The 27,125-nt window shown below is 48.8% G+C and overlaps 1 protein-coding gene across 1 annotated transcript; it reads right to left on the bottom strand.

Annotated features, from left to right (window-relative positions):
- Positions 1-200: 200 nt before the first annotated feature.
- On the bottom strand, positions 201-26,683 carry TMEM247 (transmembrane protein 247; the record flags this gene model as incomplete). The annotated part of the gene is given in 5 exon segments (XM_082672743.1): positions 201-527; positions 22,352-22,738; positions 25,500-25,847; positions 26,565-26,663; positions 26,666-26,683. Coding segments are annotated over 5 exon segments (1,179 nt in total).
- Positions 26,684-27,125: the final 442 nt, after the last annotated feature.

Here is a 27,125-nt window from a genome sequence, read left to right as displayed (position 1 = left end):
GCAAAATAGTTTTAATGAAAGGTTTTATGGGAAGTTGAGGAGAGCTTCACATAGTTCACGTGGGACAAAATTTCCCCCAGTCGCACTTCAACACCTCTCTGTTTTCCCAAACTTGTCTCTCTCCCAGAGCTGCCGGATACGATTTCTCCCCAGCCCCCTCCTCCTCAGCCTCTCAACCCCGTGGGTTCCAGCCTCCACCCTCACAGTGTCCCCTCAGCGAAACAAAAGCTGGTGGTGAACCAAGCCTGCCCTCCTAGCCCCTGGCTACCAGGACCGCAGCCCCTGTTCAGGAGGACTTGCCATGCATTGCCGTTATTTCCTGTCAGCTGCTTTGTCTCCTCGGCCCATCTTTCTCGACACAGATCTTTGTCGGTAGGGACTGTGTCTTCATTCTTCTCTGTGGTCCCTGCTGCCTTGTTCTTCTGGTGCTGACGCTGCGTGTGCACGTCGTAGGGTCTGAACAGACATTTATGTTTGTTACATTCTTCATTCCCGGCCTGGCTCTGGTTTCTGGATGGAGGCCTTCTCTTCAACCACGGATTGTGCCGTAGAAAAGGGCAATGACGTGAGGCGAGGACCAGGGCACGGACGCCCGCCCTGTAACCCAGCGATGGCTCTTGACAAGAAAATCCCTCTCTACTGCTGCTGAGGGGAAGGCTGCAGATGGGTAGAGCCTGAACTCAAGCAGGACTCACTTCAGTCAGGGCTTACTGGATCCCTTCCCTCCCTGGGAAACAGACGGGAGGGCGTTTGCTTTGGACCTGGGTGTGAAGGCAGGGGGCTGTGGATGGGCTGGGTCGTCCTTAGGGGCCTCAGCCACGCAGAGGCAAAGCTTAGCCCTCACCTTTCTGTAGCTCCCAGTTCCACCCTAGACCTGTGGGGTAGGCTGCTGGCCACCGTCCTGTCCCTTCTGGCAGCTGCGGTCCTGTCGGGATCTTTGCTTTAGAGATGTTTGCACTGGGCCCTTTGTGTTAGTTGTCTGGTACAAACGTACCCACATTCTTTATTAGCGTTAACTGTCTTACCCTCAAGAAGGCGTGTTCCTTGTGTAAGTTCCTCAGTCCCCAGGAGCCAAAAGGAGCAAACTGTTACAACCGCAGGCAGGCACAACCCTTCCCCACCGCTCTTCTCATTAACACTTCCTCCCGAGGTGCAAGGGAAGCTGTTTGCTGCTGACACAGACCCAGGCAGTGCTGATGGCGAGGCTGCTTCTGCAGGCTCACTCCCTGCCTGGGGAGGGCTGGGGGAGACTGAACATCGGGGAGCCAGGCCTTGCCCCTCACTGAGGCCAGCCCCCCCCGCCCCCCACAGGAAGGCTGTCGGCAAAGATAACCTGGTGGAGGGAGAGCATAGATTTAATTCCGATCCTGAGCTGCCTGGAGAGCCAGAAATGGAAAGGATACTTTGAGCACGTGCTAGAACCTCAGAAAATGCTGCAGGGCTTCCTCTCTGTCCCTAGGGTCCCAAGATCCCTGGAAGGGGGTCAGCAGACCTATGCTGGGCCAACCCCAACCCGCGTGGCTCTGGGAACCAGTGCAGCCCCTCACTGAACTCCCCAGGGAGATACTCAAGTCTTTGCCCCTTTCCTCTGCCCTCCCCTGTCTCCTTCTCTGTACCCTCCCTGTTCATTACCTCGTTTCTGACATCATGCCTGGTCATTGACAACGCTGGAAAAGGCTGAATCTCTCCTCCCACCCTCACCTTCCTAAGCTCTGTTCTAAAGCATGATAAACCCCCACTTTCTCACACCCCCCAGCTTTCCCACACAACCTCACAGCTCGCCCCGTGGTCCTTTCCTGCAGGATGGGACCCCTTTCACTGGAAGGCAGCCTACTCCATTCTCTCCGCAGACGCAGCAGGAAGGATCCCCAGCTCAGACAGTCTTGGCAGACCCTTGGCCCAGCTCACCACCTCCTCCTGCACACCCATGGAGTGATGGAATTGGGCACGTGTTTTTTTAATCACTGGGAGGTGAGCCCAGAGAGGGTGATGTTTGATGACTCCTGGCTGTTACCAAGCCTGAGTGGATTCACATCCCCAAGATCACACAAGATTTAGAACTTGAAGGGATCTTGAAAGCCAAATGTTCATTTGAATCTGAGGCTCAAAGGAAGCAAGGAAGCAGTCCTGGGTCATAGACACCTAATAAGACCCTTGGGACTGCAAACAAAAAACCTGATAAGACTGGGCTGTTGTCATTCCTTTTTAATGAAAACTTAATGTATAAAAGCTCCAAAACTTTGGCTCCCAGCAGGACAAATATGTTAGCAAATACATGGCTATAGCTGGTTCCTTGGAGAATCCTTCATTTCTCTTTCCCAGGGTGTTCTGTCCTCAGGGCTCAGTCACAATGAAGGTCTACAGAGAAGAGGTACCGGGGGGTGACTGTATAAGGGATGTGACTTGAGGGGGCCCAGGGATAGACTGGGGTCCTGGATGAGGTCAGGGCCCCGGGGGCATATTGGGGAGCAGAGTGGGTGGGAAGGTGGGCCCACCACACAGCACGGGCCAGAGCAGGTGCTCGTGAACCTCTGTAAAAGAAAGAAGAGAGGGAGGAGAGGAGAAAGTGGAAGCAAGTTGCACTGGGGCTCAGCAGGAGCAAGGGAAGCAATAGGGAGTGTGTAAAGATTCTTATTTTCTCCTTTGGAATTTGAGCTCTGGGTTTTCACTCAGTTACATTCAAATCAGCAGACCTCTTATTCATTCATTCATTCCACAAATATTTATTGGCTGGTTACCAATGTCAGGCGCTCTGCCTGGCACCGCATCCCTTTCAGTGAACAGGGCAGTTAAGACCCCAGCTTTTCCAAAGGAACCTGCTGAGGGGGATGGTGGGCACAAGTGAGAGGGCTGAGGGCTCAGGAGGGGACACTCGCTACACTGAGCAACTAGACAGCTGGTGACTTCGGTTGATCTAAGTGCTATGGAGAAGTAAAAGGTTAGGGCAGGGAGGCCTTTGGCGGCCTCTGCTCAGGTAGGGCCCTGTGCACCTAAGGCAGGAGAAGGAGGCATCCACGCAAACAGCAGGGTGGGGGGAAGGGGGCGGAAGGGAAGGACATTCTGAGCAGAGGGAACCCCAGTGTGAGGCACCAGGCAGAGAAAGCTCTGCTGGCTTGAGAAGCAGAGAGGAGGTCAGTGGGGCTTCACCAAGCGAGTGAAGGTGAAACAGAAGGGGTCTTGTGGGCGGCCCTTAAAGGGATCTGAATTTATTCTAAGTACAATCGGAAGCCACTTAGGGCTTCCAAGCATGGAAGGGACATGACCTCATTTTACTGTGTCCCTGCGTCTCTGTTAGGTCCCCAACACAGCATTTGCCCCTCTCCTTTGCTCAAAAGAAACCCCACAGATCCCATGGAAATAGGAAAACAAACCACCCAGTCATCATCAGCTCAGATTAATGGACAGGTCTCTTTATAGGCAAGACTTTTTTTTTTTTTTTTTCCTGAAAAGCCCTTTGTAAATAGCATCTGGGGCCAATGGTGTCCCTTTTCCTTACAGAAAGTACCATTACCTTTACCTTTGTCTTCAGTAGCAGGAGCTGCTAATATTCAGGTATCGCATGTTTTCCACTCCAGGTTGAGGACAAACACTTAAATGTACTGTTTACAGAAATTACCCTATCCAAGCACCTCCACCTCCCTTTCTCCTTACTAGGGACCCTCCCCTGCCATCAGGATTTGTAAACCTAGGCTTCCCTCCCCCTCTTAGCTTCTTATGCGTTACCATACCTATGGAATCTTCTGGTTTTCTTTTAGCTCAAACTTTATAGCACACCTATCCTTCTGGACCACTCAAGTCATACCACCTCCTGACTCCTCCTCCTGGAAGCTTTCCTCACTGGGCTCTGGAGTGCTTGGACTTGTCACGCCCCTGGACTCAGCCCATTGGTTTGTTTTCCACGCTTTGGAGTTTGCATTTGTTTCTCTGGAGGGGCAGCTTCTCCCTTGCTTGTGACTTCTTTGTCTTCTTGAGTCATGGGAGTCACCTGATCCCCCGGGAAGGGAGTGGACTGGGAACAGCGTACTGGCTCTGGACCCATGACATCAGGAAGATCTGGTAAGCAGGAATGGCACTGGTTATATCTTGAATGAATGAATGAAGCCTGGCTCTGTGGAGTTTGGGCCTGGCCTTTGACTAGTTCCTTTGGGCTGTGGATTGGGTTTACTTCTACTCTGTCTGGCTGTTGTGTGACCCTGGCAAGTCACATCTCCTTCTGTTGCATGAGGGACCAGGGCCTGATGACCCAGTTCCTTGGGGTTCCTCAGCCCCCCAGCTCCCCACTGCTGGCTTCACCCACTGTTGCTGACACTTGACCTCTTCTGTTCTCTCTCTCTCTCTCTCTCCCTCTCTCTCTCTTTTTGATTGAAGTATAGTTGATTTACAATGTTGTGTTAGTTTCAGGTGTACAGCAAAGTGATTCAGTATTATATATATGTATATAATATACACATATATATTTCCTTTTTGAGATTCTTTTCCGTTATAGGTTATCACAAGATACTGAGTAGAGTTCTCTGTGCCATACAGTAGGTCCTGGTTGTTTACCTATTTTATATATAGCAGTATGTATATGTTAATCCCAAACTCCTAATTCATCCCTATCCCCCCTTTCCCCTTTGGTAGCCATATGTTTGTTTTCTATGTCTGTGAGTCTATTTCTGTTTTGTAAATAAATTCACTTGTGTCATATGATATTTGTCTTTTTCTGTCTGACTTACTTCACTTAATATAATCTCTAGGTCCATCCATGTTGCTGCAAATGGCATTATTTCATTCTTTTTTATGGCTTATATTCCATTGTGTATATATATATACACACACACACTACATCTCCTATCCATTCATCTGTAGATGGTCATTTAGGTTGCTTCCATGTCTTGGCTATTGTAACTAGTGCTGCTATGAACACTGGGGTGCACGTATCTTTTCGAATTAGAGTTTTTGTCTTTTCTGGATATATGCCCAGGCAAGGCATTGCTGAATCATATGGTAGCTCTATTTTTAGTTTTTTAAGGAACCTCCATACTGTTCTCCATAGTGGCTGCATCAATTTACATTCTCACCAATCCTGTAGGAGGGTTCCCTTTTCTCCACACACTCTCCAGCATTTGTTATTTGTAGACATTTTGACGATGGCCATTCAGACCCGTGTGAGGTGGTACCTCACTGTAGTTTTGATTGGCATTTCTCTAATAATTAGTGACGTTGAGAATCTTTTCATGTGCCTGTTGGTTGTCTGTATGTCCTGATCTTTCTTTCGAGGCTTGCTTGTCTGGTGCCTACCTAGTTTGAGACTGGCCTTTGACACATGCTGGCCTGTAGGGCCCCTGACCCTTCTCCTGTGGGGGCCGTGGGCAGGGTTGTACACTAAAGGGTGTCGGGGAGGATACACTGCACATCTGCTGGCCTCTCTCTCCATCCAAGAGCAAGGCATGTTCGCAGGTGGCCTGCTTTTGGGGACGTGGCTGGCTGTGTGTAGGGAGTGTGTGTGTGTGGAGGGCTTTGGAGGGGCGGGGGAAGCCTTGGGCCTTAGACATTCTCACTCTGAAGACAAAGAGCAAAAATAGGGCAATGCATGCTCCCTGCCTCCAGGCTCTTGCTCATTGAGAGAATATACACTTGGATCTCAGAGTTTGGAGTCTTGTAATAGTAGTTTGTATTCTCTAGGCAGCACCATGCAGCCCTTCACAGAAAGGAATTGGTGTGGTTTATAGGTCAGAGTTCTGGGGTAGGAGATTGCAGGCCTGGGTTCTAGTCCCAGGGGTTGCCATGCATTTGCTGGTTTACTCCAAGTAACTCATTCACCATTTCAGTGCCTTAACTTTTCTTAATGGATAAGAAAGTGCCTACAGTATTCTCATTGGGGCGTTTTGTCAATGAAATGAGATAAAACAGAAAGCATTCTAAAAAGGCAAAAAAGATTCCCATGTGCTCCATGCTAATTTTGATATGGAACCTTAACTCAATGAAAATATTTGTATTAGTGTACAAGAAATAAAAGACATTATAGAAGTTCAGAAAAGTTTAAAAATCACATATAATTTTATCATCCTGATATAGTTCTCTTTTTCTCCTTTCTTTCATATTTTACAGTAATATTTTCAAATGACTGTGCATAATATGCCTACCATTTTGTACCTTGATTTTTCATATAACGGTATCACTTGATCTTTGTATCCTTCATTTTCCATGCCTGCAAATTTTTGCACCCAATATGTTTCATAATTCATTTAACTATTCAAACAGTAATTGACACTTGAGCTACTTTCAAGTTGTCCTTATAATAAATAATCCCATAATTAGCACATGGCTCTCTAGTGGAATCAGTCTGTATTTAACATTTTGTCTACTTGTTACATTAATACATATACATTGTATTAATTTAAAAGATTTAGAGTAGCATAAAGAAAACTTAAATCACTCATAATTCTACCACTGACAGACACCAGTGTGAAAATGTGGGTGTCTGTCCTTCCACTCTTTTGCTACTCATATATTGTGTGTAGGGGCACACGTGTGTATACATATTACTGGCCTGATGGTGTGTGTGCAGCGTTCATACTGATTTCTTGCTAGTTACTACTAAGCAGGCAGTTAAGAGCATGGAGGTTAAAAGACTGGTCTCCAGTCTCAGGATTTGACTCTGTGAGTTCAAATCCTGCCTCTGCCATTTATTTAGGTAAACCCTTTGGATAACCGCTCAGCCTCAATTTTCACACTTTATTAGCTAGTCAACCTTAGGCAGCTTCCTTCTCTAGGCCACAGTTTTTAGAAGAGGGATAATAATAGTATCTGTCTACTTAGGTTGTAAGAATCAATCCATAGAAAGCGTTTAGCAGAACATCTGGCACACAGGAAGTGCTCCGCAAATGCTCCCTGTGGTCATTTTCTCATACATCTTCCATGTCATGAAAGATTCTTGGAAATCACCATTTTTAACAACTGAACAATATTTTATTGTTCTTTTATACCCTAATCTATTTCGTTATATAGTTTGTTAATTTCAATAACAAGCCGGTGAATTTCGTGTCCCGAAACCTTTGCCTCTGTTGGATTACTTCCCTTACAAGCATGCTAGAGCTGGAATTAATGGGTTAGAGTATGAGGATTTTTAAAAGACTCTGTAATACATATGCCAAATTGCTTTGACAGAAAAAGATTTTAAAGAACCTTGAGCACAATTTTCAAACTGCAGCAGCAGTAAGTGCAGTCTTGGACTTTTTTTTCTCCCCCCCCCCCCACACCCCGCCTCCTTTCTTTCTATCCCAGTCCTTTAAATTGTAGCATGTGGAAGCCAACGCCTTCAGGGTCCTAGACTTTTGAGACGGTCCCTTGGTGTGAAAGGGCCCAGAGCCTGGGAGAGGGAGGAGGAAGAGAGAACTGGTTTGAATGTCGCTAGCCCCGACCGACTTAGTAATTGTACCACAGTTGACAGATGCGGCAGCGGTCACGTGACCCGAGTATGACCTCATAGCTCCCGGCTCCCCCCACCCCCTTCACCCCGCCAGCCTGGGCTCGGGCACCCAGAGCGGACTCGGCGGCAGCAGCGGTGGCGGGAGGGGGAAGGCATTTCCATCACCCCTACTTGGCAAGCTATTTAAAGGAGACCTGGGGATTTGGGAACTCTCTTTGGTTCCCTGGGCGAAGAAGGGGAACGCTAGGAAGCCCAGACTTCTGTAATCACTGGCCAGCGAGAAAATTCAACAGCACGATTAGCAAGTATTTGCTGAATGCAGCTGGGTGCCAAGTTCTGGCTGCAGGCCAGGCTCGGTGCCAGGCGCTGTTCAGATTTCATCGCGCTTAATTCTTTTTATCCGCCTCTTACTGCTGAGAAGAGAGGTTTGGAGACACAGATGAGGAAACTTATGGCTTAGCTGGGGAGTGAGGACTAGCCCAAAGCAAGAGAAAACTGGAGGAAGCAGTGGGTGCCGCGCGTGTACACGGGGTATTAGACTGCGGCCAGCGAGGCTGGGGGGCGTGGGTGGGGACACTGCCCGCCCACCCGAAGGCTTCTGGGAGAAAGGACCGGTGAGGTGGGACACAACAAAGCAGAACAGATCTCACACTGACCTGACAGGGCATCTGTAGTGGAGAGAATGGGATTTTGGAGGAAAGCTGCAAATAAAACAAGTGAGAAGAGAAAGACGAGGGAGGAAGATATTGACAGGACGAAGGGGGAGCTCCTTGGCCCAGTTTCACAATAGTGAGAGCCCTCACCCCCTTGGCAACGCTTTAAGGGTGCCCTCAGGTCCCTCAAGCTTTAGGGAATCTTCAAAGGTGCTGATTTTGCATTCATTGTAGGCCCTCCCCTTGCAGGCAAGAGCCAAGCTCTGTGACGCTGGTGCTCTAAATGTTTTTCTTGTAGACTCCAAAAATTTTTTTGGAAAATATGTGTACCCCTTTGCACATTTTTAGGAGCCAACACACAAAATTTTTCCATAGTTTAAACAGTTACATAGGGTGTACTTTCTGTTGTACGCAAATATTGACATTTAAAGGTAAAAGTGTTGCAGTACTCTGAGAAATGTTTCTAAATGAAATACTATAGTGATTGGATACCCACTGTAATCCTTTTAAAAAATACATGAAATTCTGCCTTAACAGTTGGAAAAATTTCATCTCTTTTTCCTCCTTGAATTTATATTTCCTTCTACTTTCCCCACAGAATTTTATCCTAATACATTTTTATGATTGTATATCTTTTATGCATCATCCTATCATACTTCTCTCCAACCAAGCTATGTATATAAAATGAATTTATTTTTAAAATTTCTCGTGACCATAGATTCTAAATGTTAGAGAATATTTTGTCTGGATTTGTACCATGACAACTAATATACAGTTAATCAAAACAAATGCTATTAGAAAATCTAATAGCTACTAAGGAAGCATAAAAAATAAAGATGAATTGAAAATACATCTCTTAATGAGAAGAAGCTTTTTTTCCCTACCCCAATTAGTTCATATATCCATGGATGAATATTACTCATCGCTAGAAGGGGTCAAGGTTCAGTATTAATTCTATTTGTGTTGTTTTGTTTTGTGTTTTAAATAGGTGCAAGAGCTGAGCTCAGAAATCTTTTCACATACATAAGTACAAAGGAATGTAGGGAGTTTTGTTGTAGCAATGTTGCTCAGTTTTATAAACTCCTTTTCAGTTAATCTCAAAGATCATATGGGTAGATCATTAAAAACCTATCAGCTGACAACTAGAATAGATTCTCCTTCACTTTGAATGGGAGCAGAGAATTGGAAGCTAGTCGATTTGCCCAGTCATTAGTCACTCCTTTTCTCCACATGGATGCTGGCATTTAGACTGTCCTTTCAGTGCACCATGCATTTTTCCCTAAGCCAATGCGCTGTGAGGAGACTTGGGACAGGTAAGTAGTGTGCCTTTCTTTTGGGAAGTGGGAGAAGGGTGATTGTGCAAGCGAAGCAAGAGGGAGAACAGGCAGCATCCCTCGTCCATGTGCTCAGACAGGACAGCTGTATAAGAGAGCGCTTGTGGAAGTCGAGGACTCATCATGTGAGGCTCCTAAAATGACTTACGCCAAAGGACGTACCCTTTGGAGGGTCTTCATGTATTCCCAAGAGCACCTGTACCTTAGTTTGTGCTGGTCCATTGCTGGATGGATGAGCAAAGAAAGGGAAGGTGATGGGGCGAGGGGTCCCTTCCCTGAGGGGTGACCACCTCTCTGTAGGGTCTTTCTGAGGAGGGGATGGAAACAGCAAGGATCTGAGCCAGGCACACTGGCTGCTGTCTGTCTCAGACCCAGACTCTTAGAGCTTTCCTTCTCCTTTTGGTTCAACCTGCTTTGAGCTCTTGAAAGACCTTCCTTCTCATTCTTCCATGTGGGGCCTCTGCAGAGCAGGGGGGCTGGGGGGCTCCCTACAGAGAAGTCAGAGTGGAGAGGAGCATAGTGGGACCATCGAGGGCCCGAGAAAGCTGGAGTTCCCATCAGTCCCTGACAGAGGGCTGGCTACTTTGCTGGCTCTCTGTCCTCTCCATCCCAGGCTGTGCTCATTCGTGGGGGCTTGGCCTGCTGCTGAGGCACTTTTGTCATTAGAAAAAGGCCTTCTTTGGGCAGTACAGCACCGTGAGCATATGAGGTGGGGCTCACAAGACACCTCTGTACTAAGAAAAATTCTCCCCTTCCTCTGGACTGACGCAGCCCAGTGCCAAGGGGCATGGCTTGGCCAGGGGAGGGTGGGCCGCATTTCAGTGCCCACTTGTCCCCTCGACTGGGCACCTTTTGGCATTGCACAACCTCATAACCATGTGGGGCACGCTGCTTGTTCTAGCCTCCCTGTCTTCGAGCATACTGTCTCCCCTCTTGGAGTGCTGTCCTTCTAGCTGGATTCACCAAACCCTACCCACCCTTTGAGGACGGCCTCAGGTGCTGCCTTCTCCTCCAAGAACCAGGCTCCTCCAGCCCACGATCATCTCCCCCGCATGTGGCTTCCTGCAATTCTCTGTCTATAGACATTATTTATACCGGAAATGATGGGGGGGTATTTATACTAGAGCAATGGTTCTCAACTGGGGGCAGTTTTGACCCCCACAGGACATTTGGTAGTATCTGGAGATATTTCTCGTTGTCACAACTGGGGCCGGGAGCCTGTTACTGGCATCTAGTGAGTAGAGGCCAGGAATGCTGTTAACTATCCTACAATGCACAGGACAGCTCCCCTCTCTCCAAGCAAAGAACAATGTGGCCCAAAATGTCAACAGTGCTGAGGAGAAACTCTGGACGAGATGATCTCTAGTCTTGAAAACGCTTTATGTCACACCCTAAGTTATATTTTAGGGGTTTTATATTGTGTTTTAATGATCAGTGTCAGTGTTATTTTGCAACCAGATGGTAACTTCTTGGAGGGCAGAGACCGTGTGTCTTGCAGGTCTGTACCCTAAAGGCACTAGCACAGGATCCCCCAGAGATTTTGGCCATCAGGAAGATACAAAGGAAGGATGAAGAGATACTCTCTGGCCTGCCCCAGCCCTGCTCTCAGATGTTTCCCATGAGCCTCTGCTAGAATTCCTTGCCAGTTGGACTCTATTACATTATATCCTAAAGCAACAACAACAACAAGACTGAAGACAAGAGAGCCAGACAGACACGGATTCCTTAGTATGGCTCAGGGAACCACCCAGTCTCCAGCCTGCCCCTCACTACGTGCCTAAGCCATGGGCTGAGCTGAGGAGACGTTGAGAGAAATCATTAAACTTCAAGGTTGTGGGCAGCCAAGTATCAGCTTTCTCTTTAGCCTGGAGCGAAGAATCTATGAACTGTTCCCTAAATCAGTAAATGCAACCTGGGAAACCCCACAGCAGGATTCATTAGAAAGAAAAGCTCTGATAGATTTCTCTCAAGTGTAGCGTCTCTCAGCATCAGATCTTTATATTTGAGGCGGTCCAGAGCATGAGGACAAAGGGAGGTCCACAAGCCATGTGTTTACATATCTTACAACTGTAAAGTGAGCTAACAAATTGTTAAATGTTCCAGCTTCCTATCTTGAAAAATAAATCTTCATGATGACCTAGAAGGTCAAGTTTGGATTGAGAATGCTCATATTCCTCTGATCCCCATGCTGGAGCATGGTGGTTTTGGGGAGACCTGGCCCCAGGCCCCCTCCCTGCCACCCTGCACTCATGGGCCATGGCCTGTCCCCTTCTCCTTCACCCCCCAGCTCTGTCTCACCCTTGGAGGGGCCTGATGTGGCCATCCAGCCTACATATCCAGGTTCCAATCACACCTCTTTTATGCTCACCACCATTCCAGTCTACCCTGTGGAGGGAGGAGGGACCTGGGGAAGAGGACTGACTGCAGGCTGGAGAAACAGGTTTGGGACCTTCTGGGCAAGGAGTTCCTTGGTCCTGTATGCCTAGGATATGTTCTTGGAAGGTGTGAGTGTGGTGTACATGTCCACTTGGCCCTACAGACTTTTTACCCTGTGGGGAGGGGGGAGACCAGATAAGAATCAGAGGGGAGCCCTCTTAAAGTGCTGGCCCAGAGTGAGGTCCCTCTTATTGGATCGAAGGGCACACTCTCTCCCATGTGCCCTGGGCCTCCTGGAGGCCAACCCCCCACCCCACCCCTGCCACACGCGGACTGGGCAGGTACCTCAAGAGCCATTTTGGAGGGTAGCAGCTTTATTGAGATATAATTTATATACCATACAATTTCCCCATTTAAAGTGTGCAATTAGATGGCTTTTAGCATATTCAGGTTTTGCAGCCGTCACCACATTTAATTTTAGGACATTTCATCACCCTAAAGGAAACTGTGCACCCCTAGCTCTCATCCCTCAATCCCCCTGTTCCCCTAGCCCTAAGCAGCCACTAATCTGTCTCTAGAGATTTGCATATTCTGGACATTTCATATGAATGGAATTATAAAATATGTAGTCCTTTGTGATTGGTTTATTTTACTTAGCATGATGTTTTCAGGATTCAGCCATGTGGTAGCATGGATCAATGCTCCATTCCTTTTTTTAAAAATTAATTTATTTAATTTATTTATTTTTGGCTGCATTGGGTCTTCATTGCTGCGTGTGGGCTTTCTCTACTTGCGGTGAGCAGGGGCTACTCATTGTGGTGGCTTCTCTTGTTGCGTAGCACGGGCTCTAGGCCTGTGCCTCAGTAGTTGTGGCTTGTGGGCTCTAGAGTGCAGTCTCAGTAGTTGTAGCGCACGTGCCCATTTGCTCCACAGCATGTGGGATCTTCCCAGACCAGGGCTCAAACCCGTGTCCCCTGCACTGGCAGGCGGATTCTTAACCACTGCACCACCAGCGAAGCCCCTTCATTCCTTTTTATTGCCAAATAATATTCCATTGTATGGCTCTCTCACACAGTAGTTATCCACCCATCAGTTGATGGACACTTGGGTTGCTTCCAGACCTTTCATGGTCTTTTCATGGAGCCTTTTGTGAGTGTACAGACTACGCTTCTCTGTGGTTTCCTACTGGCATCCCCTCTCAGCAAGGTCCTACCACCATTTCCCTTGGCGCAGACATCAATACCTCAACCCCTCGTGGGGCCAGAGCAGGGCTGTTTTCCCTCCAGAAGTGGACAAATGGCTCCCTTTCCACATGTGGGTTCTCATGTATGCTCCTAATAGCTCCACTTCTCCCCATGTCTCTCGCACTCCCTTGTTTAGGTTCATCCCCACGGCTTTCTCCAGAGGACAGGCTGGGAACAGGTGCCAAATCACCTCCATTAGCTATTGCTGAGCCCACGTTCCAACTCATGTAATCCTCTTCTCCTTAGCCAGATGGGAAAGCCCTTGCATGATTCAGAACTCTTGGTTCCAAGTGACAGAAACACAATTTAAATCAAAGTTAATAGCAACTGAAAAGCTTAGGGATGTCTCTGTTTCAGGTGGATCCAGGGGCTCAAATCATGTCAACAAGGACTCACTCTCTCTCCTCCTCCCTCCCTTCCTCTCCTCCCCTGAGTCTTCTCATCTCTTCTTGGCTTTGCTTTTCTTCACGTCAGCTTTATTCTCAGTGAGGCCTTCCCTAAGTGGAACAAGACAGCCTCCAGTAGCTCTGGACATTTATTCTGCTTGCTTAGTACCCAGTGGAGAGTTACCTTTCCCAGGAGTTCCAGCAAAATTCCTAAGTCTGAGACTCATTGGTTAGGCTTGGGTCATGTGTCCACACCAGAACCAATCATTTGGCCAGGAGTTGGAATGCTCTGATTGGCCAGGTCTGGGTCTTGGGTCCACCCTCGATTGGAAGTCAGCCCACTTGAACCTCATGGACAAAGATTGATGAACAGGGAGTTCCCCAAAAGAAAATCAAGGGGAAATGAACATTGAACACACATAGCAGATGTCACTGGAACCATCCTATGAACTGGCCTGTCTGGGGTCTGCCCTACTAATTTATCATACATATTGAGATATGCCTGAATCCTAGTAGTGGACATTCCTAGGCTGAGACTCCTGCTACATGTGATAAATTAATTTATGAGATTCTAGAAGTTAATATCCAAGATATTACAGTTCCTAAGGAGGGTTTGTAATTGAACATGAACAAATACTTAGTCCAGGAAATTTTGCCCTAATAGTAGAATTGTAAGCTTTATACAGCAGGACAGTGGAGAAAATATTTTTGAATTCAAGAGGCCTTTTGGAGACCCAGATGCACCGTAAGTAGGTATCTGTCCAGACCACCCATGTATAGGATCTAAATGTCCTTGACATAATTTCATAGTACTTTATCCACGCCAGGGATGAATGGAGTCAGGTGGGGGAGGTGGCAGAGGGCCCAGGGAGTCATAGGCAGGGGCCCTGGGTGGAGAGGAGAGAGCTGGTTGTAGCAGCACAATATAGCTCTTCTCTGAGATTCCCCCCTCACTCTTCCCCCCCTTTCCTTATTCCTTTGTCACCATGGCAACTAAGGAGCTCCCTCATCCTCTTCCCCTCTCCAGTTGGCTCCGATCCGCAGGACCCACCTCTCTGTCTCACCAACTTCACAGAGCTGTTGCCAGCCTCTCTCCACGTCTCTCAGAGAGGGCACCCACCTTTGCCCTCCACCCTCAACGCACTCTCTTGCCTCATTTCCCCACCCCCAGGCCCCTGCCTTGTCCCTTCTTTAACTCTGATCCAGGCTCGAGCCAAATTCCCATCTTCCTTCAAGAAGTTGTGTGAAAATTGGATTTTTGCCACTCTAACCTGATTTGAAATGCATTAAGAGATCTGTCTCTTGAAACACCTCAAGGTGAGGCTATTTGTGAAGGGAAGAAGCATGCTTTACTGCTGCTTCTGTGCTTAAACGCCATGCTGGAGTGAATCACGTTCTATTTTCGTAACTAGGAGTGTTTTCTGTTTGAAGAAACCCCCCAGCATGTCTCTGAGTGAAACAGAAGACTCTATCATAAGGGAAATCACATCTCAAGTTCAAAGTTTGTGAACTGGTGGGCCCACAGACTTTTGTTAGGTCCATAGAGTGCTTAAAAAGATGGAACCAACACATAAAAAGACTGGATTCCTGGATGCCCTTGAACAACTAGACAGGGGGCCTGCATCCTCACATGGTGGAAATGGGAGGGAGGGAGGGGAGTGCGGGGCATCAAGGGCTTTGAGTGTGGATCTCCCTCTCGCCGAGAAAATAGCAGGTGTGTGGAGTTCCTGGGCTAGTGATGAGGACTTAACGTCCTTGTCCCCTCTCAGAGACATTTCCCTCCACAGCCTTTGGTGGGAGGAAGGGAGAGAGTGGGTGGAATGAAACGGTAGATTTTTAAGCCAAGTACCTTTGAAGCCACTACCCGTAGGTCTGCAATATAGAGGACATAGTGGACTGCACAATACCATGTAAAATACAGTAACAGTACTTTTCACATACGTTATCAAAGCAGCTCTGAATCGTCATTCACAAATACAAATAAACGAGACATAGATTTCGTAGCTTTCTTTAAAGCAACTTTCAGCTCTGCGCCACACTTGACCTCTGCCACCTTCTTGCCGAGGGAGCTCAGGCAACTCCTGAACCTCTCTGAGTCTCGTTCTCCTCTGCAAAGTGAGGATGGGTATAGCACTCCCTCAGGGAGCGGCCGTGGGATGAGATGAGTTGACATAAAGTGTGTTGCACAGGGCAGAATACCCAGTAGGTACTGGGGAAGCGTGTGCTCCCTTCTCTCCTCTCCAGCACGTCTTCACAGAGACTTGAGCTCGGGATCCTCTCAGGTTATCTAGTGTATCCTTTAGTTCATTGGCTTGTTAATTCATTTGCTTCAAGCACTGATTGACACCCCCCCCCCCCCCCCCCCCGGGCAGTGGGTTGGTCCCTGCAGCACACAATTAGCTGCTCTGGCATCTCCTGGTCAGAGTGCTGGGAGGAGAGCAGGTCCAAGGTAGAGAATGTCTGAGACCGCCCTCCCCCGCCTCCCTCCCCCCACCCCCCACACTGCCTAAACTAAGGGTTGCCTTGCTCAGCACTTTCTGCCCGGCTTCCTGGTGGCTGTCTTCCAAGACCTGCTTTCTGCCCCAGGACCCTACAAAGGCTCCTTTGATGAAAAGTTTGCGGCAAAGTGACTGTGTCATTTGATACAAATGAGGCTCATGAGGGTAAAAAGTGTAGCTTTATTCTCCTATTTTGGGATTTTCTAGCCCAGAGAAAAACGGGCAGCTGAATGGGGCTGGGGGCGGAAGCCAGGAGGGAGGGGAAACGCCAAGAGTTGGAGAGCTCTATGCTACATTTAGCCGTGGGATTAGCAGCTGCAAGCCTGGGGCGTGACCTGCACACCAAGAGGTGCGTCCCGCTCAGCCAGACTCTGCCTCCAGAGCCGGTGGGTGTGTGAGGGGCGCCCCCGCATTGCCTGGGAGGGGATCTTCTGTCCCCCCAGGCCACCAGACTCAGCATCCTCCACTGCTGGGCCTGCTCCCGTGGTCCCCACCCCCTTTCAAAATGCATAGCACCTGCTCCCCTTCCTCCAGCTGATGGGGTGCCGAGGACCAGGATGGGATTTGAGGGGATCCACAAAAGCCCCTCACCCCAGAGGGTCTCCTTCATCCACCTCGAGGGCTGGCCTCATGGGCGGACTGCCACGGCATTGGCACCGGGCCCCATGCTCAGGGGGACCCTGCGCTCAGGGAGACCTCACACTTGGTTTCAGGCTCTGCTGTCACCACCTTGGAATTCTCGACACCCTGCATTGTCCTTTTGCGCTGGGCCTCACAGACTCTGGAGCCGATTCTGATCCTCTCCACTTCTCCCAGTTCTTAAAGTCAGGTCGGTGATCCCTACACATTCTTTGCTCATCTATTTTTTTTTTTTTTTTTTTTTGCGTTACGCGGGCCTCTCACTGTTGTGGCCTCTCCCGTTGTGGAGCACAGGCTCCGGACGCGCAGGCTCAGCGGCCATGGCTCACGGGCCCAGCCGCTCCGCGGCATGTGGGATCTTCCCGGACCGGGGCACGAACCCGTGTCCCCTGCATCGGCAGGCGGAATGTCAACCACTGTGCCACCAGGGAAGCCCTTTGCTCATCTTTTACTAACACCTCTCATTTGTATAGCTCTGCCTTTTCCATGAGCCTGCGCACTGTTATCATACCTGTCACCACGAGTCCCTAAATCACTGACTCATGCCAGAGGTGTTTGTGGGATTTGTCTCATGACCCCAGACCCTTTGATGCCACCCCTTTGTTCTTGAGGAATAAAAATGCCTGCCTCCTGACGCTATCTGCGATACCCTCATACTTAAGTGTAGGAAATTTGCAAGTCCAAAGCTGATCCTCCACTTGGCTCTTAAGAGCCCTGGACAAGCCCTCTGGGAGCGCTTAATAAATACTGACTAATGAACCTGCAGCTGCTGCTCCTTTGGCTAATTAAATCTAAATAAGTCACAGGCTTTAAATTATGCAATAAGGCTTGGCCAAAACAGCTTAAAAATGCGGGAGCCCTAGTTTTTCTGCTGTGCCCTGTGGAAAAAATCCCATCTTTTAATCATGCTTAACCTTCCTGAAAGAACAGTGGCAACCTTTAAATAATGAATGAATGTATATTAGCGAGATTTTTTTTCCCCAAGCTACACACAACGGAGCTAGATCATAAAAGGGACAGAGGCAGAGATAGGCCTGGGGGGATTCCGGAAGTTTCTGGTGAATCGCAGAGTGCTGGGAGAAATCATTTGGTTGCTCAGAAGCCCAGAGCAAGGACTGGTGAAGAGCACAGAGGGAGGAGGGGCGGACGCACTGCCATCCAGCCTGCGCCTGCCAGCTGTGATGGAGGCCCCCACAGCACTGGTGGGGGCTACGTGCTCAGTTATCCTCTCTCCACTCCTTCCTATCTTGCCTCCACGTACCCTCCCACCCCCGAAGACCCTCCAGGCCAAGAGCAGTGTCTTCACAACAGAGCAAAGGTTGAATTGAGTCACATCACCTAGAGCAGTGCTTTGCAGACTTTCAGGTGCACAAGAGTCTTTGGGGATGTTGTCAAAAATGCAAACGATCAGTGGGTCCAGGGTGGGGCCTGGGATGCTGCATTTCTAAGATGCCTGGGGCCGCTGGTCCTCAGATCACGTGCAGAGTAGCAAGGATTTAGGTTTTGTAAGGAAGCTGAACATTACAATCAGTTGGGACACTCTTCAGGTGCTCCCAGGACACCATCTCAGATCAGTTAGATAGGAATTTCTGAAATCAGACCCTAAGCTCTTTGGTCCCATTCTCCCCATTCCCCACCTTTTTTTTTTTTTTTAAAAAACTGAGTTAGAGTCTAGATAATTTTCAGGTCACCCAAATAAAGCCTAGAAAGCTTAACCAACTTGCTTGCAATCACCTCCTAAAGTGGGATTAGAAACCGATCTGGCAGGGAAGTGGCCTTGGAAACCAAGCCTGCTCCCCCTTCCCTCCCGCAGATCTCAGCATCTCCAGGACTCTAGCCCCGTCCCTGGGCTCAGGGTTGCAACGTATGTGAGTCCATTTGGGGAGCAGGAAAGATTCTTCTTTCTCCTCCTAAGCCTTCCTGGAATTCACTATTAGTGCTTAATTGCTTGGGCTGAAGCTGAGTGTAATGTGTAGGATCTGTTACACTCTGTCTTCAGCGTCACGGTGTGAGTGGGATGACAGGACAGACACTGGGGGCACTGGGCTCTGTCCTGTGGGATCTGGGACTCAGGAAGGGGAGGGACTTTCAGGGCAGACTCACCTCCTCCTGCAACTTTGCTGAGAGCACCCAGCACAGAGGGATGTGCTCTTCTAAGTCCCCAGGCAAGGCTGTGGCCCCGGTTGTGTAAGATACTGGGGCCTCAGGCAGAGGTCAGGAGGTTGCAGGCAGAGCTGTTCCAGTTGTGTATCCAGAGAAAACCATGACCTTCCTGCTGTGGTATGTGAGTCAGGCCTTAAGGCAGAAGTGCAGCTGTGGGTCAGGCCCAGCTTGGCTACAGCTGTGTCCTACCCAGTTGTCTCAGCCTGGACCATGACACTGGGGCAGAGAGTGGGAGCTGGGCTTAAGGAAGCAGCAAGGTACGGTAGACACAGTTATTTGGTTATTCAGTATCCACCCTCCCCTTCCCCACCCCCACCATATTATCAGAATCTTAATTTTGTTCAAGGCTGCAACACTGTCCAGGCCAAAAACTTACCACACCTCATATGTCCTGAAGCTAGGAGCAGCAACATGACCAGGCTGACCAATGAGATGTAAGCAGAAGTCTCTAGGCGGATCTTTCTGGAAAGCTTTGAAAAAAGATGGCCCCATTTCTTTTCCCCCTCTGCTGACCTGGAGTTGATACCTGGAGCTATAGCAGCCATCTTGAGATTATAAGGCTAAAAGCCATGGGGTGAGGGGGATAAAAGCCATATGCTAAGGGTGGTGGAACAGAAAGAAGGATCCTCTATGACTGAGTTCTCTATGACTTCCTTGAGAAGTTTCACCATCACGGACTGCCCAACCTGGGACTTCTTAGTATGTGAGACACATAAACCCCTATTTGGTTGAGCCACTGTGGCTGGGTTTCTTTTACAGCTAAATGCAGTCTTCACACTGGGACCTTAGAAAGAATGTTCCTGGATTGGAAATGGGAAGAGAAGGTCAAGGCAAGAACGTGGCCCCCAGGAGAGGGGAGGGGGGAGGATTTCCCCTCTTTGTGGGGGGAGGGTCACTATCTCACTCTACAATCTTCAGGGATTCCTTGTTTCCCAAGGGACTAAGTTCATATTCCTCAGGTCAATATTCAAGACTATAAAATTTGGCGCCAAATCGGTTTTCCAGGCCTGTTACCATTCACTGGAGCAAGGATGTGCCTGCCCCTTCTTTGAGTATAGATTATACACTCCCACCCTGGTCTTAATTCACATGAGTTCTCCCTACTCCTTTCTACCTGTCACAGGCTTACCTGCCCTTGTGGGCTGCTCTTTTGAGAAGACTTCCTATCACCCTGGGCTCCAGGGGCCTCTCCTTTAATCTCCTTCACCACTGAGGTCTATGTGCCTGACAGTTTCTTTATACTTCAGTGTGTATTAGCTGCATCTCCTCAGCAAGGCTGTGAGATCCTCCAAGGCAGGATTTTGGGAGTGTGGAAATACAGGAAGGTCACTTTGGAGTCAGACTGGAGATCTAAGATGATCTCGGGTACATCACTTAACCTCTCTGAGCCTCAGTATCCTTGTCTGTGAAATGGGGATAATGTACATGTCTGCCTCCCAGGCCTCCATAAAGCATGTAGCCAAGTGGCTGGCACCTTGGAGGTGCTCCAGAAGGGCTGGTATGTTGACTTGTTGCCTGCTTGGTAATCCTAGGCTGTGCCTTTTTTCTATCCTTTGTATCTCTCTCCACTTTTGTCTCTCCCTTCCTTCTGATTTTCTGCGTTGCATTTGAACAGTGAGGTCTGTATCAAGTTTGAGGAGTGACCGTGAGCTGTTTTCATTTTTGCCTAGGGTAGATCTTTGGCTACTGGCTTCAGTCTTCTATCAGAGTAGGAAGTAAGGATAGAGGGGAGATTTTATGGCCATTGTGAAGGGGGTGAGAAGACATGCTAACTTAACTGAAAGGAGTTTACTAATCTTTCTCTGAAGATTTGTAAGGAAAATGGGTGTATTTAAGTCCAGTTTTACCTGGCAACAGGATGATGAATTGAATGGCCTTATAGCAGTTTTTTGTTTTTTTTATATAAACAAACTCCCAATTCTGTTTGTTGTAGTGAATTAAACACCTGGGCCTTAATCTTTTTGATATCCTGATCTCCTCCTTCTTTTGCCTCAATCCCACCCCAGAAACCCAGATCAAATTAGATTGTGAGAAGTGACCCATAGCAAAAAAATTCTGCCATTGAAAGTTTAATGAGAAATGACAGTTTTATTACTTCCAAGTAAATACCTGTCACGCGCAGCTATAAATGGGAATGAATGCATTGAACTGGGTGGAAAATGAGAAGTCACCGTGGACTGAAACGGCATGATAATGTGTACTGACAATGAGTCCCGCGGCGGTCTTCTCTTTTCATGTGTTTCACTCTGCATCACTCAGAGAGCCCAGCAAGACAGAACGTATTCTTTTGTTCCTCTTAAAGCAGAGCCTTATGTCCAGGAAGAGGAAGGGTCAAAAGAGACTTGATTGATTGCAAAGCTGTGTCCATTCAGTTTGCTGCGTTATCCTTAAAGTCTCCCGTGCTGGCCATCATTCCTGGGCAGGGCTGGCGAGGTGGGGGCAGCTGACAACCTGCTGTGTGTGTGTGTGTGCGCGTGTGTGTGTGCGCGCGCACACGTATATGTGTAGAGGATGGGGGAGGTGAACTCCTTTCCGTTGTTACACTGGGCCACTTCTGTGCCTCTCGTGAGTCCCCTAGTGCCCAAAGTCTGTTCCTTTTGGTTGTTGCTGCCTGTGGTTGTGTATATCTCTGTTGTAGACGACCATTTGCTGTGTATCTCTGTGTGCGTGTATGTGTGTGTATGTGATTTGAGGGTTGGGCGTGTGGCCTGTTTAGGTTTTTTTCTCCTATTTGTCCACTGGAGCAGCATTGCTGACTGCGCCTAATCAATCAATGCCTCCTTACCAGCGCCCCTAGGAGTATGCCCAGATTTTGCCCCCGCCTCACCCAGGCACATGCTGCTCAGTGCTCAGGATACCTGATGGGCCTGTCCTGGGTTTCCTGGAGCTTCAGCGTCTCTCTTCTTGAATTGCATGTTGCTGAGGGCAGGCTCCAAGCATGCGTGGTGGACTGTGTACAGTCCTGCTCAGGCCCAGGGCTAGACGCACCCTTGCCAATGCCTTGGTGATGCCATCTTGACATGTCTGCAGAGCTGGAAAGAGCTTGGGGAACCTTGGCTCCTGTATTAGTTTCCTGTGTTAGTGTTGCTGCTGCAATAAATTATTACAAATGTAGTGGCTTAAAACAACTCAGATTTATTCTCTTACAGTTCTGGAGGTCACATGTTTAAAATGGGTTTGGCAGGGCTGCATTCCTCTGGTGGCTCTAGGAAAGAACCCGTTTTCTTGCCTTTTCTAACTTCTATAGGCTGCCCGCATTCCTTGGCTCGTGGTCCTGCACCACTCTCCCCTCTGCTCCCATGGCCACATCTCCTTCTCTGCCTCTTACCCTCCTGCCTCCCTCTTATAAGGACCCTTATGATTACATTGTGCTCCTCTGGGTAGTCCAGGATCATCTCTTCATTTCAAGGCCCTTAATTTAATCTCAAAGTCTCTTTTACCACGTAAGGTGACATATTCACAGGGATGTGGACGTCTTTGGGGGGCCTACCCTCAAAAGCCTACCACAGCTCCCCACACCTCAGGGAAGATCTATCTGAGTAGATGTGGTGGATCCCAAGTCAGCCTGGTCATGGTATGATTTCTGTGATTCTGGAAAGGCTTTCTAAACCCTTCTCCCTACAGATACTTCCCTGGCCTGCTACCTTCTGAAATTCTCCTCTTGGGGAATAAAGCATCTTCATCCACAGTGGGGACTCAGGCTTAGTAGAAGGCCTGAACCACATGTTTCTCCGCACTAAGGTGTAAATGGTTGACAGCAAACATTTCCTAACAGCAAGTTCTGATGGGAGGGAGGCACAGGTGAGGGAAGGAGGTGCCCAGTGTTGAGAGAGCAAAGGCACTTGGAAGTATGACCATAAAGTTTTAATCAAACAGAGCAACATGGCCACGATGCAGAACAGGTAGTGCTTGGAGAAGAGAAAGAAGACCATCTCCTTGGTGACATAGATTATGTGTATGAAGATGAAGCAGTACAGGAACATGGCGAATTGGTTCTGGGGAAGCAGGAGATCCTGGAGGCCTCCCGAGAACTGTGGGGGAAAGAAGAGAGTAGAAATGGCAAAACCAGGGCTTGGGTGGTATACCAGGCAGACCCGGGCTTCGATCCTGCTCCTGTCCCTTCCTGAACGTGACCTCGGGCAGGCTGTCTTCCTCACCTAAGGTGAGGGTAATCGTGCCCACCTCACAAGATGATGATGAGGAAGAGTGAGGACGAGAATGAAAATCCCAGGCAAGGTCACGGGCACAGAGGGGCCTCATGAGTTTTCACTTCTTGAGCCTGGTCTTAGCCCTCCTGAGTCAGGCCACCCCCTTCCTTTCTTGGTACGCTCCATGCAGCCTCTGAGCCCACATGTGGGCAGTCTCTTTCCTACTCGAGATCCCCACATCTGGACACCAGGTCTTGGGCGTGTTCTCTGGACAGTGTCCCCAGATACTCCACCTTGCTTTCTGGGTGGTGGCGCAATGAGAGGGGGTCCCTTGGGCACAGATGACTGTGTCTGACTCTCTGGGCCCTAGTGCATGTCACATAAGGTCAGGCTGTGGTCCTTCAGCCCAGGGGGTGGTCTCTCCTGCGGACAGGTAGTAAGAGACAGGTGATGGGGCCTCCGTAAACTCTTAGGGTTTGGGTGTGGGGGAGGCAGCTTGAGCTGTCTGGCTGATTCTGCCTGTGTGTTGCTCTTTTCCAGAATCTACATAACTAAAGTCGAACAGACCCCCACTTTAACTATAGAAAGCATCAACATATAAGTAGAGTAAAAGCTGATATCGCTATTTTGATCTATAGTTAAGAAGGCATTACCCACGGTTCATTCTTTAAAATATCTTTTCAACTCATGCCACATTTTTTGTAAGCAGGCATATGGCAGGGACTGTGATGCCCTAAATTCACTAGAAACATATTCATAGAGATATTTTTCAATACAATGACAATTATCTACCCACCCACCCACCCACCCAGAAGAAGAGAGGTGGTAGGCTTAAAAATTAAGTCAGCTCTCCACGTACAGGCACAGGAAGTAAAACCCTTTTGTAATCTATTGTTAAAAGACTGGGGTTTTGGACATACTATTGTTGAACCAGCTACGTAAAATGTGAGAGTAACTAAATAAAACTGAGGGGGCAGGAAATGACTCCAGTGATGCCACCTCTAAAATGAATAGTAAGGAAGATGGAAGACCAGAGGAAGAAACCCAGTGTTCTGGTGGGACTGGAGGGCTGGACAGATCTTGTGTTTTTCTGCAGACCTGGTGTGGCTCTGGTTCCGTGGACTTTCTGCCACTGTTTGTGGTCTACGTGCTAATGGCTATTATTTGTGATTTTGATAACAAATTGTGCATTTGTGAAACCTTTTAGACTTTTCAAAACGCTTTCAGTCGTCTATTTTTTTTTTAAAGCAGAAGACAGAGAGCAGATAGGACTGTACACCAAGGATTTCCATCTCCTCCAGCAAGGAGAAAGATTTTCAAACTAAAAAGCAGGTATTTTGTGAGCAAGAAAAACAAAAGAGAATTGTTAAGAAGCCAGCATGTGTTCATTGAGAACAAATCATGCAAAACCAACCTAATTTTCTTAAAAAAAAAAATGGACCAGTCAGTTGGGGAATTGCTATAGTGTAATATCTTAATTCTGGGAAACCATTTGACAGTGTGTCTCAGTACAGTTTTCTGGACAAGGTAGAGAAATGTGAGCTGGAGATGATGTAACTCAAGGGTGCTGATTAATGGAACATTGCTAACCTGTAGGGAGATCTTTTAGTTGTATTTACTTTAGGTCATATCCTCCTCAACAATTACAGCAATGACTTGGATAAAGCCAGGAGGCAAGCTTCTCAGAACTGAGGATGACTCAGAGCTGGGAAGCATAGCTAATACATTACATTCTGATAAAATTGAGAAATGATGAACGTAAGTTGTTGCCTTTGTGTCAAGAAGTGAATTGCGTGAGTACATAAAAATGGTAATAGCTAACACTGAGCGCTTACCTCAATGTGCCAGGCCCACTGCAAAGTGCCTCATGTGCATTCTTTCATTTAATCCTCACGACAACCCTATGAGGTAGGTATTACCTTACAGATGAGCAGACCAAGGCCCAGAGAGGATCAGTAACTTGCCCAGTGTCACACAATTTATATGTGGTGGAGCCAGGATTTTAACCCAGGACTGTCTGATTTTAAAGCCCAGACAGCATTGCTTTAAACAATAACATCTTTCATTATTTAGTGCTTATGAAGGCCCAGCCAGAGCGCTAAGCATTTCCCATCCCATTTAATCACAAGCAGGCTTTCTTATCCCCATTTAGATTAGGGGAGAGTGGTCCATTTCTTGCCAAAAGATGTCTAAGTTTTAGTTGACAGCAAGGCAGCGTGATCCAACAGAACACGTGCGGCCCTGATCAGGGGAGCAGGGGATGGTTCTATCAAAATCCACTAGCCAGACTGCAGTGGGAGTTCTGGGTCTAGTCCCAGGCGTCCTATTTTAAGAGATGCAGAGAGGAGTAGAGAGTGGTGGAAATCCAGACATAGAGGAAGTGTTGAAGAGTTTTCCCTGAGGAGGAAAGCCATGGACAGGCAAGTGGACAAGGTGGCTTCCAGGTCCCTCCTGGGGAGGGTTGATCCTTGAAGAGTTGGATCTCAGCTTAACATGGAAGCTCTAAAGCAGTGAGCCGGCGGGCGCAGGGTGGGGAACAGCCGAGAAGCAGGTAAGGTGGGCTCCCCGTGCAGGTCAGGGATGGGCTCCCCTCACCCCGAGTTTCCCCGCACCCTTCGCCTCCCAGCTGGGACCTGTCACCTACCAGGCGGGGCGTCGCCTGCTGCCGCAGCTGCTCCATCACCTCTTCGTGCTGCCGCTGCCGCTCGTTCTCCTCCTGCAGGTACCAGAGCCGCTCGAGCTCGAACTCCATGCGCATCTTCTCCAGCTCCATCTCGTCGTTTCGCTGGGGCCCTGGGGTCCCCGGCGCCGCTGCGGCTGGGGCCAGGGGCGGCTCTGCGCGTTCAGGTCCATCGCCCTCCTGGCCCTTGGTGGTGGCGGGGCCGGCCTTGGAGGAGAGTGACTTAGGTGGCCCCGGGCAGCCTCTGTCCTCACAAGTTTCCATCTCCTCATGGTAGTCGTAGGACGAGTCTGGCTTGGGGGACTCTGCCTCCTGGGCCTGGGAAGGGGGAAGTGGGGGGTCTGGAGGGGTTAGCATGGGGCCGCCCACCCCCTACTCCACCACGCTCCTGCAGCCCCAGGCACAGTGCACTGGGGCGCTTGAAAGCGGTGTGAATTGTAAACATCTAGACTGAGTTCTTCCGAGAAACTTCGACGGAGTTATCAGGACCTGAGAGTTAAGGAGGAGAGGGGAAACGGACACAGAAGAATGGCGCCCTAAAGTTGCAAGTGGGGCCTTTGGGAGGGTTGAGTAGAAGTCTGTCTTCCTCGTGATCTTCAGATCACTACTGGAGGTAACTTTCCCACCTCCCACTCTACTTTGAGGCCAATTAGACATCCAGTCCTCTGGGGGCCACAGAGGGAGGAAGAAACCCAAGGTCTGCATTGAGAGAACCTCAGTATATGGGAACCAACGGTAGGGTTATGGGGAAGCCTGGTCCCATCTGCAGGAGGAGGAAAGGGCCCCACATGGAGCGCTAGATGGGGGAGACCAAAGCCAGCTTCAAGTGACCTGACAATCTTATGAAGGGCTACCTGGTCTCCAGTTACAGCTGAGTGCCAGCGTGGGGATAGGGTGCACGTCTCCTACACTTCTTAGCAGTTCTCTGGAATCTAACAGCTCTCAGCTCCTATCTTGTGGTGTCCCCATTATGCTCTTCCCCCCTGTGCTGGGACAGGCTGGGGCAGTGAGAAGAGGCATCCTCCTTACCAAAGAAGCCTTTGACTTCCCTTCGGACATGGGGTCATCAGGCACCATCTTGGGGAAGGTTGGGCAGCTTTCTCCTGCCCCCCGGCCTTCCATCATCTCTCCCTGTCCTCTGTTGCCATCCAGAAAACGACAATACTGCCGGTTGGGGCCAAAGGACATCTTTTGAGGCATTAACATTTGGCCTCACAAGATTCCACAGCCTGGCCACCATCACAATGCCCTGTCCTCATAATAACCCACATTCCACCAGTTGCTAAGGCCCCTTTGGCAGAGAGTGTGATACCTTTGAGGCGCCATTATTAAGAGCTGTAGGATGGGCCTTTGCCACCCCTAGGGACTGCTGTGAAAACTAGAATCCCACCACTTGAAATCCAGAGTTCCGTCATCTGAAATCTGTTCTCTTGAGTTCCTCTTTTAAATGCAGCCTGTATTGAGATGAGTCACGATTAGCTCCACAAACCCTGTTATGGGCTGAATTATGTGCCCTCGCCCCGCACATTCATTGGTTGGAGTCCTAACCCCAAGGACCTTAGAACGTGACTTTATTTAGAGATAGCGTCT

The sequence above is a fragment of the Grampus griseus genome (genome assembly GCF_964374135.1).
Source record: "Grampus griseus genome assembly, chromosome: 15".
NCBI lineage: Eukaryota > Metazoa > Chordata > Mammalia > Artiodactyla > Delphinidae > Grampus > Grampus griseus.
This window is presented reverse-complemented; position numbering and strand designations above follow the sequence as displayed.